At 42.8% G+C, this 21,645-nt stretch overlaps 1 protein-coding gene across 2 annotated transcripts in view; it reads right to left on the bottom strand.

Annotated features, from left to right (window-relative positions):
* Positions 1-21,645, bottom strand: part of nmnat2 (nicotinamide nucleotide adenylyltransferase 2) — a 215,306-nt gene that overhangs the window by 114,993 nt on the left and 78,668 nt on the right. For both annotated transcript variants that reach the window (XM_020510411.2, XM_048602410.1), the window contains exon 3: positions 1,885-1,952. In XM_020510411.2, the coding sequence (XP_020366000.1) occupies positions 1,885-1,952 (68 nt within the window). The remainder of the gene's footprint in view (positions 1-1,884; positions 1,953-21,645) is intronic.

Consider the following 21,645-nt stretch of genomic DNA (forward strand, 5'->3'; position numbering starts at 1 on the left):
AGGATAGAAGAGGGATAGAGGAGAGGATAGGTGGAGAGGAAACAAACAGGTCAAAGAGGCGGGGATGGAGCCAGTAAAGGTGAGTGTAGGTAGGGAGTTAGGAAGGGGATAGGTCAGTCCAGGGAGGACGGACAGGTCAAGGGGGCGGGATGAGGTTGGTCGGTAGGAGATGGAGGTGCGGCTTGAGGTGGGAGGAGGGGATAGGTGGGAGGAAGAACAGGTTAGGGAGGCGGGGACGAGCTGGACTGGTTTTGGGATGCGGTAGGGGGAGGGGAGATTTTGAAACTTGTGAAATCCACATTGATACCATTGGGCTGCAGGGTTCCCAAGCGGAATATGAGTTGCTGTTCCTGCAACCTTCGGGTGGCATCGTTGTGGCACTGCAGGAGGCCCAGGATGGACATGTCGTCTGAGGAATGGGAGGGGGAGTTGAAATGGTTCGCGACTGGGAGGTGCAGTTGTTTATTGCGAACCGAGCGTAGGTGTTCTGCAAAGCGGTCCCCGAGTGCAGGTGAACATCTGCTTGATGTGGAAAGTCTTCTTGGGGCCTGGGATGGGGGTGAGGGAGGAAGTATGGGGGCAGGTGTAGCACTTCCTGCGGTTGCAGGGAAAAGTGCCGGGTGTGGTGGAGCTGGAGGGGAGTGTGGATTTCACAAGTTTCAAAATCTCCCCTCCCCCTACCGCATCCCAAAACCAGTCCAGCTCGTCCCTGCCTCCCTAACCTGTTCTTCCTCCCACCTATCCCCTCCTCCCACCTCAAGCCACACCTCCATCTCCTACCGACCAACCTCATCCCGCCCCCTTGACCTGTCCGTCCTCCCTGGACTGACCTATCCCCTTCCTAACTCCCTACCTACACTCACCTTTACTGGCTCCATCCCCGCCTCTTCGACCTGTTTGTTTCCTCTCCACCTATCCTCTCCTCTATCCCTCTTCTATCCGCCTCCCACTCTCTCCCTATTTATTTCGGAACCCCCTTCCCCTCCCCCTTTTCTGATGAAGGGTCTAGGCCCGAAACGTCAGCCTCTCTGCTCCTATGATGCTGCTTGGCCTGCTGTGTTCATCCAGCCCTGCACCTTGTTGTCTCAAATCTTCTTACTGTATGACTTCCACCAATTATCCAGTCACAATGTATCTCACAAAATTGCAACACTAAAGATTCACTCACAAAGAGAAAGTGATCCTTAATTAACCCCTTAAGGACTTCCATTGGCACTGGATCTGGAAGGGTGACTATGTGCCTGCCCAACCAGAATTTCATTTCTGAAGTGATGGGAAGGTAGTTCCCCGGTGCCAAGCCACCCAATGATTTGTCCTTACTGATACCTTCCCTGTCACCTCACGGAAGGGAAAATCATGGCCTGTGTTATATTGATTGACTTTAATTTACACTCAGCAATCTTGCACAAAATTACATTGAGCATATAGCATTGAAGCAGATCATTCCATCCAACAATTCCAGTTCTATCAGCATAAATCCGCTATTTTCTTCTCTCTCTGTTTTATCAAGTCTCCCATTAAAAATATCCACACTGTTTATGTCAGCTGCTCCCAGAGCTAGGGAGTTTTACCACAGTGTCCCCACTCTCTGGATAATAATGTTTCTTCTGAATGTGGTCTATGAATTACTACAATCGCTATTGTTTCCTATTGTTACATTTTCATCAGAATTTCATAGTTTATTATGGACTGCAAACCAATCAATTTTGTTCCAACTATTTCAGTTTGAAAATACTATATCATAATTCTACAATGCAGCTCTTGTTATTCCAAGCTACATTCATAGAAGTGTAAGCTGTATGTGCATGAAGTAATCTATGGGCAGGAGGGTGAGGGAAGTGGAGACAGAGAAACAGTCAAGCAGAGGTTAATCAGTTCATTTACCTGATCCAGTCAGATGACTGAACAGCCAGCTGGCACATTGTGAGGCGGTGTCGACTGGAAACAAGGCCCTGAAAAGAGTGACAGGAGAGAATGAATTATTTAAAAAGATACATAAACTGAGGAATTACTTTTGAAAGAAAATATTCTTAAGACTTCATTACAATTAACTGTTATGTGAGGTGCAAAACACATCCAAATAGCAGGGTTTTCTATTCTTAGTATTCATTTTATTTCAGCCCAGCCATATCTTTATTAAATTCAGATTTTCTTTTAGTCTGGTACAGATAGCATTATTATTGTACCCTACAACGGTTATAGTACACAGCACAACATGGTTATCGTACACCATTGGTTATCCTACAGCGCAGATCGTTATGAAGGCATTTCCAGTGTTAATATTTATTGAGGACATACATCTAAAGGATTGTGATACCTCATTCATTAGAAGTACTGACAAGATACTTGGGCCTTTTTTTTTGGAAGGCATCTGAAGGGATATATGGGACACTTTTTTTAAAAAAACTCTTATTGGAAGTCATGTGACTTAAGCCAATTGTAGGAATTTGTTTCCTGGAGGTCTCATGTCTTAACACATTTAACAAACACACAAACATCTGTTTGGACTTAGTGGAATTCACACGTCTAAGTACATGGCTGTCAGGAATTATGGCTATGTTGACTTTGTATGGCGTTCAGTTGAAGTGTAGCCTGTGAAGAGATCAGAATGTCTGGCTCAATTGTTTTCCATGTTTCTTAAAAACCTTTTAGGGATCTCATGAGAGAGCTGAAAAGCCAAAGCAGCTATTCTTTCTGGAAGGCTTCTAGAAGCTTTTGTTTAAACAATGAACTGTGTCTGAAGAAATCCCACGGTCAACTTGCATGTGTCTAATAACTACCCAACTGTGTCCAGTGACAACTACTTAATTGTGCGACAGTGCCAGACTGAAAGCTGTCTGGAATATTTCATATCTAATCATTTTATTCTCTGAAAATTAACAAGAACTTGGCTTGTTTTTTTCCCCCAAACATAATATCCGCAGAGAAAGATTCTCGTTTTTTCTTTAATTGGTCTATGCGTTATTAAAAAGGGCAAACATTCATACTTCAATATTCCAAACTGTACATTAATCAGCTTTGTGTCTTTGTTGAATAAGTTTTGTCTTTATAGTAAATCAATAATTTTGTTGTTCTTTAAAGAAATCTAGTTGATGGGCTATTGTATTACGAACCTAATACGATCAATCATATCCACTACTTAAATCAGTAATTGCGTAAAACATTAAATAGATGTTGTGACTGATGCAGTTATGGCAGTAGAGTGAGACACAGTGCACTCCTCCAAACTCAGTCATAACAGGATCACAGTGAATGACTATAAAGCAAGTCACATCATTTTTGCATCTTTACTGCCACTTTTTGGAGTAAAATTTAAAGTAGTAGAAGAACATGCAGGCTGATTAAATCTTTCCAGGGAGATGCCATGTTACTTGTCAGAAGGTGGCTAGTCCCATACAGTAGGAACTGTTTATGGGCTCCCACAACCTGTATGATGCAGAGAGGTCATCATTAGGACTGTCTGTGTAGAGTTTGCACATTCTCCCTGTGTCTGTGGGTTTCCTCCGGGTGCTCCTGTTTCCTCCCACAGTCCAAAGATGTGCAGGTTAGGTGAATTGGTCATGCTAAATTGCCCGTAGTGTCCCAGGGATGTGTAGGTTAGCTGGATTAGCCCTAGGAAATGCAGGGCTACAGGGCTAGTATGGGGGTAGTGGGGGTCTGGGTGGGATGCTCTTCGGAGGGTCAGTGTGGACTTGATAGCCGAATGGCCTGCTTTCACACTGTAAGGATTCTATGACTGTCACAAATTGGAAGTTGAGTATAGCGCCTTTTCTTCACTGTCGCCAGATTAAAATCCTGAAACTCCCTAACAGCAATGTGGGTGTGCCTACACCAGCAATGACTGCTGTAATTCAAGAAGGCATCTTAGCATTAGCCTACCCAAGGCAATTATGGAAATGGGCAAAAAATGCTGACCTAGTCAACAATTCCCACTTACCGTGAACAATTTTTCTGAGAAGATCAGAATGTAAAGCCAGTGTTTTCACAGTCAAGGACTATAGGACATAAAGTCTGCACCTGCTGACTAAGAGGTGCCTATCACAGTAATTGTAATAAAGAATGGGCCACGTGAAGTCATTGGAAGACAGAAGTGGGTGAGATAAATAATCGACAGTAGCTTCAAAACCACCAATTTTCTGCCCACCCTGTGAGCGAAATTATTCTCCCAGTTTCACTCGACACAGCACCTTAATCCAATCTCTTCATAATGTTCAACATCTCTGGTGAGTTATTTCTTAATGTTCTCCATCCAAATGAAAACAACTCCATTTTTTTTTCTACACAACTCATTTCTCTTTTCTATTTCCTCATGCCAGGCTGTATCCCAGTGAATTCGTTTTGTGCTGTCGCTATTTTCTCATCATCCTTGCTATAGTGTGGAGTCAGAACTTCAGACATTATCCAGCTGTACTCTTACAAAGGTTTGATGTAGATTCATCATTATGTGGAAACTTTATATGAACATAACGAAATAAGAGCAAAAGGAGGTCATATAGCCATTTTATTCTGAGCTACCTCAACTCCACCTTCCCACGCTATCTCTATATCCCTCAACTCCCTGAGTGTCTAAAAATCTGTTGATACCAGTCTTGAATAGACTCAAGGACTCAACAGCCACAGACCCCTCAGGTAGACAATCCCAAAGATACATAGCACCTACATCCTTCACTGCTTAGAAAAACAAGGGAGCATGTGAAAACTGCTACCTCAAGTTCCCTTCTCTAACACACTAAACATTTCGGAGTTGGAAGTATATCTCTGTTTGTTCATCACTGTAGGAGCAAATTCCTGAAACTCCCTTCCTAAAAGCACTTTGGAGGAGTTTCACCAATACCACCACAGAGATTCAGGAAGGCAACTCACTACCATCTTCTACATAGCAATTAGGGGTAAGGAATAAATAAATTAGCTACACCCACACATCATGAACAAGTAAAAACATGAATAGTCCAGTACAACTTAAAATGTAATGGTTCTAGTGAAGTTCAAGCCATAAATTAGTTGCAGTCCAAAATGTCATACTGTATTCAACATTGACTCTTAGCAATTTTTAACCTGCATAGTTTTCACAGTTTAAGCAAATGAATTAAATTGCCAGTATCCTGCCTGCTTGGCACCAGTTCATTGCAGCTTGCAAAAGGTCTATTAGACAAACAGCACAAGCTGTGGCAATGTTCACACCTCTGGTGTTTATTTGTTTGCATTACAGGAATGATCAGTAGAGAAAAGATCTTAACAATAATTAAAGGCTCACAGCGCGAAAACTTCTTTACATCAACCAGTGCAGTCGAACAGTTTGTTTCCAATCATTGATTTGACTCACGAGCAAAGAATGACCACTTAGTTCAGAGGATTTTGAATGTTCATTGAACTGCACCACATAATGTGTTAGAACCTTTAAGACAGAGGAAAACTTAGGGAAGAAACGACGAGTTGCACATTATGTAACCTAGACTGTGTTTTCCTTGTAATTTTTCGTGGGGTTTGGGTATCGCTGGCAAGGCCAGGATGTTTTGTCCATCTGTAATTGGCTTTGAGAGGGCATGTAAGGGACGTGCACGTTGTTGTGGGTCTGGAGTCCATGTAGCTAGACCAGGTATGGACAGCAGTTTCCTTTCCTAAAGAAGATTAGTGAACAGGATGGTGTTTTTTTTTTTTTTACAGCATTTAGCATTTATCGTAGTCACTGATTTCTAAATTTATTTCATTTTATTAATTGTAAGTAAGTAATTTTATGAACTGAATTTAAACTTAACCAGCTGCTATATGAATGCATGGCCCCAGAGCACTGGCCTTAACCTCTGGATTACTAGCCCAGTTACATTAATACAACACCACCAGCTTCTCTGCTGCTCTAATGCTTACCCCAGCTTGGAAACGAGACAAAAGGGACAGATCTGGTATCTGAGCTATTTTACTGGAGCACCCTGGATGTGGATCTGATCAACGTCAAAGCTTCCTTTGCCACATTTGTGTGTAAATAATGTTCCAAAGAAGGTTACTACCCAGTGATCAGGATCAACATCTCTGACTGCACTTGACCACTCAAACTCAGCATAGGCCAGTATGGGGCTTCTCCTGATCTCTACAGCTCAGTGACACACTGGACACTGCATTTACAAATTGAATCAAATCAGTGATGCTGGGAATAGAAAGGAGAATTGGGTTTAGTTAACATTTATAGAAATTGGTGACAAAATGCAGAAAATTAAGGTGGGGAATCCTACATCAAAAAGCTCATCACCTTCTAAGCTGATTTCACCCATTACTTCCATTACTGGAGCAGAACGCTTTTCTGCAGGTTCTTCCAATGATCGGGATGGTGCTAGTGATATGAAAACTGACATGATATTCTTCCCAAGCCCCAGAGCAAAGTCTTTGGTTTCATTCCACGTGAGAGATTATGTTGTGCTTTCCTATACATGTGACTGGGTGTCAGGAGGTTTAAAAAATGCTAAAGAAATGCTTCAAAATAATCTCTGCAACATTGTAGCTCAAGTAGTCCACTGATTACAAATATTTACCGCAATAAAATGGGCAAGAGGGGATTTAATTCCAGGTTAGAGTGCATTTTTACACCTCAAAAGGTCAGCAATTTAATCGAAGCATATCAACGTGAATAAGGAAAGAACATGTCAGCTAGTGTGTCCCATTCCTTTTGCAAGTGATCCCAAAATTTATGGGTGGTTTTATAGTGCACAGGTTGGATAATCAGGATGGATTTTTGAACAAGGTTCCAGTCCTTTGCAGATACATTTAGAAACAGAGGCTCTTTCAAGAATTGAGAAACATCTATTTTGTACAAGTGAAGTAATGAAACGGAAGGTTGATACTCTTTACCCCACATGCTATCATTGTCTGCCTCCCTCTAATCAACTGGGAAGCCAGTTGCACCAGAACCTGCTTGGTCAGCTGCCCAAATCATCTGTCCAACCAAAACTTCTAATTGAGTTCGGGTCATGGACGAGGGTTGGAGGATGACCCGTTCTGACACATTTCCCAGCATCCTTTGGTCTCTGCAGGAAATTCAGATCCTGTAGGCTTGTTTAGAATAAATCATCTCTATTTAGCAGCCTTTCTGTGTAGCTTGACTATCATTATCTTCCCACATTTCCCACTGGTGAGATACAGTGAAATTTGAGTAGCATGTAGCCCTTTTGTCAAATGTAACCCTCCTCTTACATTCAGCAGAGCACTATTCAATGGAAAAACTGATAGACCAGCCAGATATCCACCATGAAGTGGATGGAATTAAAAATTGGGAACGATGTACAACAGATAGCTAACCTGATACTGACTATTCATGCTATGGCCCAAAGTCATTTTATGTTCACTTATCTTTTATAGGTCAGATCACACAGGAATCTTGACAGCCATCCAGGGTAGTCTTTTCTTTTTTTGTGGACTGTTAGTTAATGACAAACCCAAAAGTCTTGCCATCTATATGAACCAAGATACAGACAAATCACCCTCATTTGGGACTGTGTGAATACTATGTATTAATTTCTGTATATTTATGTTGTAATTAGTGAACAATATGTGTCCATTACATAGTCAAAACCACTTGTTTCAGATTGGTACTCATCACTTAAGTGACTTTCATTTTTTACCTCAGTCAGTACTTCAGAAAAAGTCCCATGACCCCTTCAGTTTCACAAAATGCCTTGGTATAGTCTAAGTATATGACAATGTTACAAACAAATGCTTGGTAGTGCAGAACTCGCTAAAAGTAAACTAGAAACTGAATTTTTTCACCTACACTCATGGAAACCTAGGATGTGAGAAAGAGGCTTGAAAAAAAGAGACACCATTTTATACAGAATGAGAAGGTGCTGATTGGTTGGGCCCTAATCTTTTTCACATGCTGACATAGACATAGACAAGGTGTCAGTAACTGAATCCTTGAAGAATACATGCTAACACTTACTTACACTTGGTATTGACACACAATTTGTTCTTTAAATGCATCTACTAGTCATCTGGTGTTTCTTTATTTTGCTTTGTTACTTTAGTCTGTAATACGTGAGTTGAGTCTGCAAGTATGTCTACCAAATATCTATAAAGAGATACGTCCTCCATCACTCCCAAAAGAGGCAATTATTACTTTGGAACAGAAATTACAATGCTACAAAGTAGGTGACAGTGGTGAGAGGGCAGCAGCCATAGCCAGTTCACTTGGCCTTCCACTATTGACTGTGTGCTCCATTAAGGAGAACAATCGTAAGATGAAGACTAGTGGCCAGCATGCCTGACTGCAAGCCTGAATGACTTGATTGTTACAGATCAAAAAAACGTTTAAATTGTGAGATGAAAAGAAGATGCAAGATATTTATGCTTGGGGACAATGGTAGCAGTCTGTAAGTCTGCAATGAGTAGACTCTGAGTCTCCCAAAGTCCCAGATAGGCATTGTGGTTATCGTTTTGCCAACCGTTGTGCTGTAAACTGTACATTTAATTCCAAAATGAAAACAAATTGAGGTCAAGAACAGTTAATTAGTAGTTCTGACTAGTTACAAGGCTGATGCATTTAATTGGAAGCTTAAATTTACTTTTAAAAAAAAGTTCTGTCCCTATGGAGATAATAGCACTGAAACAGAATATCAGCATGTAGTGTACCTGCTACTCCTTTTTAAATGGATCCACGCCTTGGATTACAGTATAACAAAAAAGATATTTATGATGGCAGATTCTTTGTTTAAATTTGGCTTCAGCACCACAAGCATGTACCTGTTAGCCCTGGATTGGACTACTGACACACAATGCTTGAGAACAAGAATAATGAGGATTTTGCAAGTAATTTGAGCGTATCTAAGTGTCATTCTGTGAGATTGGGATTGATTGATCATGTTTCTATATACTGTGTAGCTTGTACTCTCAGATTAATATTTAATGCTCAGCAGATGGCCACATTCTTCAATGGCCACAGTGAAAGGCCAACTCGTTCCTGAAATTTCTTTCACTCGCTCTACCAGTTTTGTGGAACAGCGCCATAAATTTTATCCTAAATGTGCATTGTTCTAGTTTTTCACAGTGAACTCCAACAAAAATATTGTTAGAGTGTCCTCAAATAGAACATCTCCAAGGAAGATCCCAGGACTTTAGTAGTTCCCAAGGAAATTCCCATAGTAACCATGCTTAGCAGATTTCTGACTATCTGTTGTTACTGTGGCTGAGAGTTAGTACTCAGCACGTTAAATATGGGGCAGGTGACTTCAGGAGAAACTAACTCCTGAAATATCTCCACAGAGGCCGGTATCCCATCACCAAGTCACCCTTTTTTATACGTAGAGAGTCCTTGACACTGATTTAGCTCCCTCAGAGCCAGCTCTCAGAGTGAGATTATCAGCCCCAATCAGGGAACTCATTCTATGGAGTCTATCTGGCTGACCTCATTACAATCACTACATTCCCAAACCCCACTATCGAGAAAGCATGATTGGTTAAGCACCAATTAGGTACTTAATGTGCTAACCAGCGAGCTTCTCACATCCAGTCAGGAGCTTTAAGCCTGAGGTCCTGCCCTGCTGGAGGGAGCTGGCCAATCAGCAGCTGGCAATTTCTGGGTCCTAGAGATTCTTGCTGGAGGCCCAGGCTGCAAAGCTAAGCATCTGAAATGGCAAGAGCTAAGTGGCTTTCTCAGTGTATTACATGTTTAGGTCACAGGGAGAAGTTGCAGGATTACGTGGTTCCGAGGCAGGGACATCTCTGCCCTATTGTGGGGTAAAGTGAGACACCCCTCCCAACCAGCCGGCAGCTCATGTCAAACAATACCAGTGGCTTCTCCAGCCTGCCACAAAGGCAAGAAATTGAACCAGCGGTGAGTTGAGGCCATGCTGGCATTAATTGACCACTTAAAGACCTTAATTGGTGGCAACTCAGGAAGGATACACATGGACCTTCTTGCTTGGCATTTATTTGCTAATGAGGTGAGAAGGAGGCAGTTATTTCTCTGAGGCAAACCTACTCAGTTTTTTGCCGTTCTCACTATCATCCTCGCCACCTCTAAGGAGGAGAAAATCATATCCTATTTTTATCTCTATCTGTTGACTTACTGGGTCATCAGTTGTATTATATTCAAATGGCTATCTTGCTGCACATCATGGAGACTAATGAACCACCTCTGTAACAAAGAATTCATAAAACACTTTCACTGGGAATATAAACGCTAGGAAATTAATTTAAGAAAGCAGTTCATGAACATTCTCTATTAAATAAATGTACTTTGACGTCTTCATCTTACTTGAACAATTTTTCAGTGATTTATTTTAATGTGCTTCTTTCTATATCTATTCCTATATAGCAATAAGTCAATAATATTTTCAATAAACTTGGTAATGCACTTTTATCATAACTCCATACAATTAATTTGCAGATTTATTATTCCCTTTCTTTGCTTTATTAGCATATGGTGGATTTACACAAACTATTTAGCCACTAAAGCTCCAAAGGCTCATCTCATCTGGCTTACATTCTGTATTCACTGATTCTTTCCACTCAGATTATGACAACCTTCAGTTTCTCAGCACTGAGCCCTCATTAATGAATTGCAAAAACCATAATATTCTTAGTCTCATTGACTTAACGCAGAATATTCACAAAATGAGAAAGCTTATAGTGGTCTGATGGTGGGTCTTATAGTGGCTGTGCTGAGCTTTGTGGTAGAAAAGAATAAGAGGTCTGGCAAGCCCAATCTCAACATCAGAAGCAATTTGGTGCAGTTTTACTTTTGCAGACCAGCAAGGTGATTTTCTCACTAGGCAGTGGTGAATTACTGTTTACAGAGGATTTTTAAAATTAATTCGTAGGTGTCACTGGCTGACCAGTATTCATTGCCCATCCCTAGATAGTCTTGGGAAGGTGTTGGTGAGCTGCGTTCTTGAACCACTGCAGTCCGTGTGCTATTGGTAGACTCAGAATGTCCTTGGGGAGGGAATTCCAGGATTTTGACTTAGCGACAGTGAAGGAACGGCAATATATTTCCAAGTCAGAATGGTGAGCAGCTTGGAGGGGAAAGTGCAGGTGGTGGTGTTCCAATGTATCTGCTGTCCTGGTCATTCTAGACGAAAGTAGTTGTAGGTTTGGAAGGTGCTGTCCAGCATGGTTTGTTGAATTTCTGCAGTGTATGTATGCTTGTGGTAGTGGTACTAATCAAGCAGGCTGCTTTGACCTGGATGGAGTCAAGGTTCCTGTGTGTCATTGAAGCTGCACTCATCCAGGCAAGGGGGGACTATTCCATCACACTCTTGACTTGTGTCTTGTAGATGGTGAACTATTCCTAGCCTCTGACCTGCTCTTGTAATCACTGCGCCTATGCGGAGAGTCCAGTTGAATTTCTGGGTCAATGGGAACCCCAAGGATGTTGACTGTGGAGGATTCAGTAATGATAACACCATTGAATGTCAAAGGCCTGTGGTTAGATTGGAGATAATCATTGCTTGGCATTTGTGTGGCGTGTATGTATCTTGCCACATGTCAGCCCAAGCCTGGATATTGCCAAGATCTTGTTTCATTTGAAAATGGACTGCTTCGGTATCCGAGGAGTCACAAATGATGCTGAACATTGGCAAACGTTCCCACTTCTGCCCATACGATAGAGGGAAGGTTGTTGATAAAGCAGCTGAAGTTGGTTAGGCCTAGGACACTACTGAGGAACTCCTGCAGAGATGTCCTGGGCTGAGATGCCTGACATCCAACAACCACGACCATCTTCCTATGTGATAGATATGTCTCCAACCAGTGGACAGTTTGCCTCCTAGAGTTCCTTGATGCCACGCTTGGTTGAATGCAGCCTTGATATCAAGGGCTGTCACTCTCACCTCAACTTTGGAATTCAGCTCTTTTGTCCATGTGTGAACCAAGGCTGTAATGAGGTCAGGAACTGAGTGGCCCTGGCGGAACCCAAACTGGGCGTCACTGAGCAAGTTATTGCTGAGCAGGTGCTGTTTGATAGTGCTGTTTGATGACACCTTCTTTTGCTTCACTGATGACTGAGAGGAGACTGATGGTGCGGTAATGGGTTGGATTTGTCCTGCTTTTTATGTGCAAGACAAACCTGATCAATTTTCCATTGGATGCCATTGTTGTAGCTATACTGGAACAGCTTGGCTACGGGAGTGGCATGTTCTGGAGCGCAAGTCTTCAGTACTATTGCTGGAATGTTGTCAAGGCCCATAGTCTTTGCATTATCCAGTGCCTCCAACCATTTCTTGATATCACGTGGAGTGTACTACGCTCTTCCATCATTGAGGCTCCTCCTCCAGTGAGTTGTTTAATTGTCCACCATCATTCACAACTGGACATAGCAGGACTGCTGGCAGGACTGCAGAGCTTAGATGTGATCCGTTGCGGGATCGCTTAGCTCTGCCTATCATTTGCTGCTTATGCTGTTTGGCATGCAAGTAGTCCTGTTTAGTGGCTTCACCAGGTTGACACCTCATCTTCACGAATGCCTGGTGCTGCTCCCTGGCTTGATGGTAAATGGTTGAGTGGGTGCTGGAGTACAATTCTGCGGCTATTGATGGCCCACGGCACCTGATGGATGCCCAGTCTTTATTTGTTAGATCTGTTCGAAGTCTGTTCCATTTAGCACAGTGATAGTGCCATGCAACACGATGGAGGGTATTCTCCGGGGACAGGTACCCAGCTCATGGACTGAACCAGGCTGTATCTCAGAGCTGTTCACTTGCTTTCTGAGTGCGTGTTCACTTAGCAACTGCCTACAATCTTGCATCATCTATGTCTTGCCTTGCCATGTCAATAAGTGCAGTCACAGAGCCAGGCAGCTTGCCTTGCTGGGCAGCAGTGCTCAGTCTGGGATGGGGTGGGGGGACATCTTGCTGTATGGCATTGTGCTACATCAATTCCACCCTAGTACCGTGCACTAGCAGCTTCCTCAGTAAACATATGGCCTGTGCAGCAAGCAGGCAGCTGGGGGGAGTAGTGCTCACCAAAGTCCACAGAAGCACCCATTAGTCTGGAAGTGCCAGTATACTACATCCAGGGCAGCCTCCCATAGCAGCCCAGAAGTTGGGCAAAACAGTCAGGTGTCCACTTGGGGTGAGGTTCTCAGTCCGGGCTTGGTGCCTCTGCAGTCCTGGATGCCAGTCACAGTCAGTCTCATGGCTCCATAGCAGACATTGGAGGGTAGAGATAACACAGTCAGGGAGATATGCAGCCATTAGTCAGGGCACTGGAGCTGTCCAGTTGGTCACCAAAGGACATGGGCCAGGTTCAGTCTCTCCACAGACGCTCACAGGAATGGTGGCTCAGGGAGACAAGAGGGACTGCTGCCATGGAAACCGATTCTTCCAGATTGGTGGCTGCAGGATGGGGGAAGGCAGGAAATAACTGTGAAAGGGGGCAACAATATCTGGAAGTGGGGGGGTGGGCGAGATATGGGAAAGAGTTCACAAGAATGGGGTCATGCAATAAGGTCAGGAGCATTCTAGCTTCAAGGGACGAGCAGTGTATAACCCATACATGGCACGGTCATCCCGTATGCCAAGGGCTGGGGCACAAAGGTGGGCAGATGAAGGTCCATCTAGATGGGCTGGCAGGGGGAGAACTGTGAGGTGCAAAGTCTACAGGCTCATGGAAAGGGCAACCAGAAAAAGGGGACAGATTGTTCAGAATCTCACTGACAGGTCAAGGCAGAGGCTGGGAGCCACTGTACGAGAAATGCTTGCTGTCACCTTGCATTGTGCTGGAAATCAAAAAAGTACACAACGGGAAGGAAAGTGGCTGCCACCATAGTTGGACTGGATGGGGTATGGTATCTCAGCTTGTGAGGGAGGGGGCTACAGGACCCACTGACATCAGTTCTGAGGAAGGATCACTAGACCCGAAATGTTAACTCTGATTTTGCTTTGCAGATGCTGCCAGGCCTGCTCAGCTTTTCCAGCAATTTCTGTTTTTGTTTCTGATTTCCAGCATCCGCAATTCTTACGGTTTTTACCGCATATATATGTGTCCCTTACATGGGAAACAACATTACACACCAATCCAAACACTGTATTAGGACAGAGACAGGCAGGATCCCTGATCCTTGTCCATTATAATACATGGCCCACTGTTTGCTGTGTACCTCCCTGCCCCAGATATCCCTGGCCACCTAATTCACACCAGCAAGCTTTGTCACAGAGTCCAGGGAAAGAACAGGGTTGTTTTAGGGCAAGGGATTCGTGATTCATTACGCTTATCAGCAAAAATATTAGTAACATAAATTTAGTTTTAATTGAAGAATATTGGAGTCAAACCAAAATGTTTTTTCTATCACTATCCTCTCTTTTAAGTAATACTTGTTACTCCATTAAGAGCCTTCAATCGAATGTAAAACAAAGACAATGCTTTCTTTGTTGTTTTGCAACTACCATTCTTTGGCCAAAGTTATGTCAATAGTGTTCCAACCTTTTTTCTGTGCACTTTCCCTTCTTGTCGACTGGCCAAAACTTTGAACTGGAGAATGATGACTTGGTCTTGTGCCTAGCCCTATTTTGTACATCCTTCATCAGAACTCAAGAAAATCCTGACACTGAATTTACACTGGAAGCTTCAAGTGGTCTCTTTTTCTCTTTTCTTGTGTTTACAGATCTGTTGTGAATTTTCTGTTGTTGGCAATGTGTCAGATTCCCAGTTGACTAATAATGGTGGTCCAGGCTTCTCTCCATGTTGATGCAGGGATACTTGGGTACTCACCTACATTTTGGCCAAATGTGAAGGTATCTGGAGCTAGAGCTTGAAACAGAGGAGTAGAGGTTCATTGTAGCTGTGGTCCAAAGAACTACACTAGCATATTACTTCAGAGTATGTCCATTGGAGTGCATATGTAAGCACATGTATACATATACCATATATATGCCTGCTCATACGCTTGAAATGGTATTTAAAGCTGCTGCTTGGTCTACAGTCAAAGAGCTCCCTGCCAGTTAAACATTGGCATCAGACACCACTGAGGAACCCAAGCCTCACAGTTTGTGTGACATTTTCAATTCTGCTGCTCACTGAAATCTCAACAGCAATTACATGGAAATAAATGCAGTGTTCAGAGGAAAATAATTGATTTGGCAAAAGGGTAATCCTTGTTTTTAGATGAGAACAAAGCCATTTCTAGTGTGTGAGTTGTTTCCAGCATTAGTACTTTGGGATTTCATTCCACAGAAGGCACTTGCTGAGCAGTGAGTTAAATACAGACATTTACTGAAGGAATGCTGTTCGGGACATCCTGGGACCACAACCTTTAATAATCTGTAAATTAATTTAAAAGGACAAGACATCAGGACTTTGGGCCTGTGGTTTCTGATGAGTGTTCTTCATTTTGTGCCAAGATCATGAAAACTTGATAATCACACAGATTCTATGGCTGAGAAACAGGCCAGTTGGCTCAACTGATATTCTTAATCCTTCTGAACCTCCTTAGATTCTAATGTTGAATGTCCTCAATCTTCTCTATTCTCTACATCCTCGTGTACACATCAAATGTCTCCTTAAAGGCATCATGTTATCTTCTTCAATCACCCTCTCTTTATAAAGAAACTCTACCTAAATGGATTATTTTAATGTTTTGTTTTTTTTTCAAGTGTTATGTATGCATCACTGGCATGATCAATAGTTGTTGCTCATCCCTATTTGCCCTTGAATGGCTCTCTCAGTGGGCAGTCAAGAGTCAACCACGCCACTATGTGCTGGAAGTCAAATGTAGGCCATACTGGGAGTCAGATATGTTTATGGCATTGAGATGAGCTTTATTTTCCAGATTTATAAATTGGATTCAAATGTTACCAGCTGCAGTGGCAGAATTCGAATCTATGTCCTCAGTACATTAGCTTGGGCCTCAGTATTGCTAAACGTGCAACATTATTACTACGTCACTGCCTTGCAAGCTTTACGTTTACAGAAGCTCGAGAAAACTAGAAAATGTGAGAAATGAGAATGAACGTAAAGGGAAAATGCATTCATCAAGAAAATGCATTTGTGTGCAGTAAGTGAAGTGCATCACTAAATTCTTTCTGAATAAGAAGAGAGATAAAGAACAATGACAGATCAGGGTCATCCAAATATTTTCATCATAATAACTAAAAGGCCTGCTGATCTGCTGGTTACGAAGGAATACTGGAAGAAGCCTGGAGAGCCATGTTCCACTGTTGGGGTCAGAAATATTTTATTTCTTCAAAGGTTCTTCTTGAGATATTCCTGAAAGCTACTTTTTGATTTTGGGGGCTACTTTTTGGTTTTCAGGGTCTCCTCTTTTTCATTCTCACCAGCTCATTGATTTGGGGACGCAGTCACACAGTAACATTGTTGTCCGTGTTTGTGTTGGCAAATGGGCTAATTGGACTCACAGAGCAGCAGGATTAGAAAAAAGGAGAATTGATGAAGAATCCATTAATTTCCTCAATAATAATCATCCTCTCCATTCAACGCAGAGCCACAAAACGCAAACAAATCTATCCTTTTCTATATACCATAATGTTTAAATTGTCACAAGAAAACAATTAGCATGAGCTAGAAACAAAAGATTTTATTTTCCAAATAAATTGACACACTTCTGCACAGAAATGAGTATTACCTGAAACATGCCTTCCAAAGACTGGAGAGGTCACAGCTAATACATTTGCATTGCATACTCACAAATTGACAAGATTTGAACCAAGTAATTATTACCCTTCTAATTATATCACAGATCTCAATCTCAGCCTTAAATTCAGGCATCAATTGTGGGTGTTCTTGTTCCACAGCAACTCTCATTCTCCCCGTATTTTCACCTGATGAAGGTGCAGTCACATCTTCCTCCTCACAGTTTAGGTATTCAACCTCTGCAGGGCAGGATTATGTGACATGCAGCACATTGCAGTGATGTATGAGACCTTTTCAGAGTTGAATTAAGGACTTCCCTCTGATCTATCCAGACAATGCAAACACATTTTCAACAGCCCTACAACCTGCTGAGTTAAGGACATTGGGACTGGCATCAACTCATTGCTTTGCATCTATCTGAGAGTTCTTTGTGTCTGTTTGCAATGGTCACAGGCTCTCTGGACATTGAGCGAGTAGAGGTCTGTACACTTGGTAAGTGTATTGGGCTAGAAAGAGGGTACCTCAATAACTACATCTGTGCAATCTAACACTCTAGGGACCCCTGCAATGGCAATGAAGCCCATGTCTTTCCTTGCATGCCCTACATTTATTAAAGGCATCAGTCTCTGGAATGGAGTATTGGTGACCTCTTTGATGGAGCAGTGAGAGACTGCCATACAAGTCCCAGAAGGTATATCTCGCATAAACACTTAGTATGGTTGCAACTTCGAGCACCACTGGTATGGTGTTGCCACATTCACCCCTTGGTTGAAGAGTGACCTTTATTAGAGCACATAGATCAGTGGCTGTCTCATGAGAGAGGCGGAGTTACCTCTGGCAGCTGCCCACTGGGCAGACTTTTGTAGATTTGTGTTTTTCAGAAGACTCTGGGCTGTCACGACTGCCTTGCTCTCTCAGACAGCCTGTCTGGTTGATGGGGTGCAGCCTCCTACACCTGCTGCTAGCAATCCTGTTGCACTGCCTCCACATCCTTGCTCATTACCCTCAGCCTTGTAGTGGTCAAAAGCCAGTGGCTACAGCATTACAGGAGTCATCCTGATTTCCTTTGACCTTTTGCCAAAGTTGTGCCTGGTATTACAAGAGTTGACCTTTCGCTACCTGAAAAGCATGGTCTCTTTAAGACAGTGGACCTCTGGCCAATCTGAGGACAGCTCCCTTTGAAAGGTAATTTTCCCCAGACTGCAGTATGCCTTTCCCTGAATATACTTTCCTCAGTGACTTACATTCCAATGGATGTCACTTGCAGGACTCAGCACTGGTAAGGGAAGCCACTTTTAAACCATTAGGTTTTATCATATATCATAGAATCCCTACAGTGTGGAAACAGGCCATTTGGCCCAACAAGTCCACACCATCCCTCCAAAAAGCTTCCCACCCAGACCCATTTCCCCTATCCCTGCATTTTCCATGTCTAACTCACCTAATCTAAACATCCCTGGACACTGTGGGATAATTTAGCATGGCCAATCCACCTACCCTGCATATCTTTGGACTGTGGGAGGTAACCGGAGCACCCAAGGGAAACCCACGCAGACACGGGGAGAATGTGCAAACTCCACATAGACAGTCGCCCGAGGGTGGAATCGAACCCAGGTCCTTGGTAGTATGAGGCAGCAGTGCAAATCTCTGAGCCTTCATGCTGCCTTGGGTGTGTTTTTGTACTCACAGAAGACCTGCAAAATTTGATTAAAGTTAAGACCTGTAACTTTATCAGAAGGACCTAAAATTAATTTAACAGGCTTCTTACTGAGCCTTATGACAAATTCTGCAACACTGTTCCAGCAAGGAGAATATTCTAGTGGAATTTCACTATCAATGTCTTATTGTAAAAAAAATACCACTTTGTCATAAATCAGGTTTGGTTACAAATAGCTAAATAGATAAAAACTCACAAATAATGTTAGTTGTTGTCAATTTGGCATTAGTTAGGAATATTTTCTTGTTGGTAAGCTGCCAGGAATGAAACAAAAACACTGCAGCCCAAAATTTATGCTCTGGTTGTCAACAGAAAAAACAATTTGATTATTTAATCTTCATCTTCATTGGGGTTCAGAAGAATGAGAGGGGATTTCATAGAAACCTGTAAGATTAGGACGAATAGCCAAGGCCTTTTCCCCAGGGTAGGGAGTCCAAAACTAGAGAGCAAGGTGGGAGGGGAAAGATTTAAAAGGGATGTAAAGGGCAGTTTTTACATGCAGAGGGTGATGTGTGTATGGAATGAGCTGCCAGAGGAAGTGGTGGAGGCTGGTACAAATTACAACATTTGAAAGGCATCTGGATTGGTATATGAATAGGAAGGATTTAGAGGGGTATGGGCAAAATGCTGGCAAATGGAACTAGATTAACTTAGAATATCTGTTTGGCATGGATGAGCTGACCAAAGTGTCTGTTTTTGTGCTGTACATCTCTATCACCTTATGACTAGATAGATTAGATGCAGGAAGGACGTTCTCAATGCTGAGGGAGTCCGGAACCGGGGTCATTGTTTAAGGTTAAAGGGGTAAACCTTTTAGACTGAGATAAGGAGAAATTTCTTCACCCAGAAAGTGGTGAGTCCGTGGAATTCACTGCCACAGAAAGTGGTTGAGGCCAGAACATTATGTGTTTTCAAGAAGGAGGTAGATATTGCTCTTGTGGCTAAAGGGATCAAGGGATATAGGAGTGTGGGATCAGGGTATTGAGCTCAATGGCCAGCTATGATCATATTGAACAGCGGAGAAGGCTCGAGGGGTCAAATGGCCTACTCCTGCTCCTAATTCTATGTTATAATATTTAATCTTCACACAATTTGTATTTTTCAATGACCATGGAAAAATGGCAGCTCAATATCTCATGCTCTCTTTTTCAGCATAAATTATCTGTAAAGTAAATGTGTGTGTTTGAGCACGTAACACAAACATTTTAACTAAGTGCTTTTTCCAGTCTACACATTATTACAATTCAAACAGCAGTTACAAGACAGCAAGCCCTAGTGGAAAGCCACTAATTATTAATTGGCATAGCTTGGTAATCAGTATATAAAACATCGAACATCCTTCCTGATGTCAATTTGTGCTTTTACCGTAGCTTATAAGCATTGACATATACTAGTCACTGCATCATCAGTGGTTTCTTCATCCTGGAATTAGCACATGGTGAAGGTATCTGCTTTATATCAATAATGTTGTCAAGTAGAAAGAGGATGAAATCTTTCTCAAGTCAGACAGGCATGCAACGCTACAATAAAAATAAGTACAGAACATGCCAGATTATATTCTGCAGGTTGTTTTTCTCTGATGCCTGACCTATTGAATATTTTTAGCATTTTCTCTTTTTATTTCAGATTGCCAGCATCTGCAGTATGGTGCGTGAGAGTTTCCAGTCAGTGTAGATTTGACAGGCTGAATGCTTTCTATTTGTCTGGTATTACAGCCAGCACTGCCACTGCTGGGTCTTACTGGGTCAATTTGAAATGTATTCTTCAGGGAGTGTTGAGTAGGTTTAAATTGTCTTCAGCCCTAATACAGAAGATTGATTTGTAATACTTACTGTAGAAGGTCAGGTTGCGGTTTTATTCAGTTCTTAGATCGTCCCACCATGCTGTATCAAGATTGATTTGGACTAGGGCAATATTACTTCAAGGGAAATCACAAGGAAATTGAATGCTCTAGGGGCAGCATTTCACAATCCCTAATTGCTGGGTCTGCAGGTCAGGATAGAAGAATCATAGAATCATAGAATCCCTACAGTGTGGAAACAGGCCCGTTGGCCCAACAAGTCCACACCGACCCTCAGAGCATCCTAGCCAGACCCATCCCCCTATAACCCACCTAATCTACACATCCCTGGACACTACAGGCAATTTAGCTTGGCCAATCCACCTACCCTGCACATCTTTGGACTGTGGGAGGAAACTGGAGCACCCAGAGGAAACTGGAGCACCGAGAGGAAACCCACGCAAAGCCATCAAATTATCCACATGGTCTTCCCACCACGCTCCTGACCACTGTTATACATGGGGTGGAAAAGGCCTGTAGTGGCCTGTACTCTTGCTCCACTTGAGGACCTTAACTGTTTCCAACAAACTGGGGTTACTAACTGGACACATTCCAGGAGGTTTCAGTGGGCAAGTGACTTCCCAGAAAAGAACAGGCTGTGAGGTTTGTGAATATGAAACTAGTTCTTATGTTGGGCAAAATCGAGGAGGAGACATAATCTTAACATTCAAGCTGTATCCACCAAATGGGCACTCTACCACAGCCAGCTGGTTTCAGACTGTCACCTTTTACACCAAGATGGCTGACATATGGGGTTTCTTGGTGGCAATCTTCCCATTAAAAGCAGGCTGGTGTTGAGACTCCATGTGACTACATCAAAATTTTGTGTCTGAGAAACAAAATCTTATATCTTTTCCATCGGAACTGGATTATTGACACTGCAGGAAAATCAGTGATGGTGGAGGCCTCACACACTCACTGTCAATGGTCTGCATTAATGGTGTCACTGATCAAACAATCAGAGAGGACAGGACAGCTCTCCCCCACTTACTCTGGTCTCTCTGCCTCTGATCAACCATAATCCAATTGAAAGATGGGCCAGACTTGATGGACTGAATGGTCTATTTCTGCTGTAACCTCTTTCAGTCTGATAACAAAGTGCATGATGACATCTCTGCACACATGCACAGTATGTATACTTGCATCCAAGCGGGCAGCTGCACTCCAATCTCCTGGAATACATTGTTTGGCCACCTGGAGATGAATGCTGATGCTGAGCCTGCTCACAGCCTCAGTTACTGGACTAGCAGGAGGAGTACAATGGCTGGCGAATTTCAGCAGGACATGCTGACTGGGTCCCGGGTGAGAAGGGATGGAGATGCTTCACTTATGGCCCTCTTTTCACATCAGGCACAATCCTCAATATTTGCCTCGGAGGGCACGGCTTTCCCTCAGCCTCTCCATTATGACCTCCATCCCACTGCTGTCATCTCTCCCTCTCTCATCTCCTTTCCCCAGTCTGAGAGGCCCACAGTGGAGTGGTCTTGGACTCTGGGACTTAGAATTTGAGGATTTA

Source organism: Rhincodon typus, chromosome 10 (genome assembly GCF_021869965.1).
Source record: "Rhincodon typus isolate 14 chromosome 10, sRhiTyp1.1, whole genome shotgun sequence".
Lineage (NCBI taxonomy): Eukaryota > Metazoa > Chordata > Chondrichthyes > Orectolobiformes > Rhincodontidae > Rhincodon > Rhincodon typus.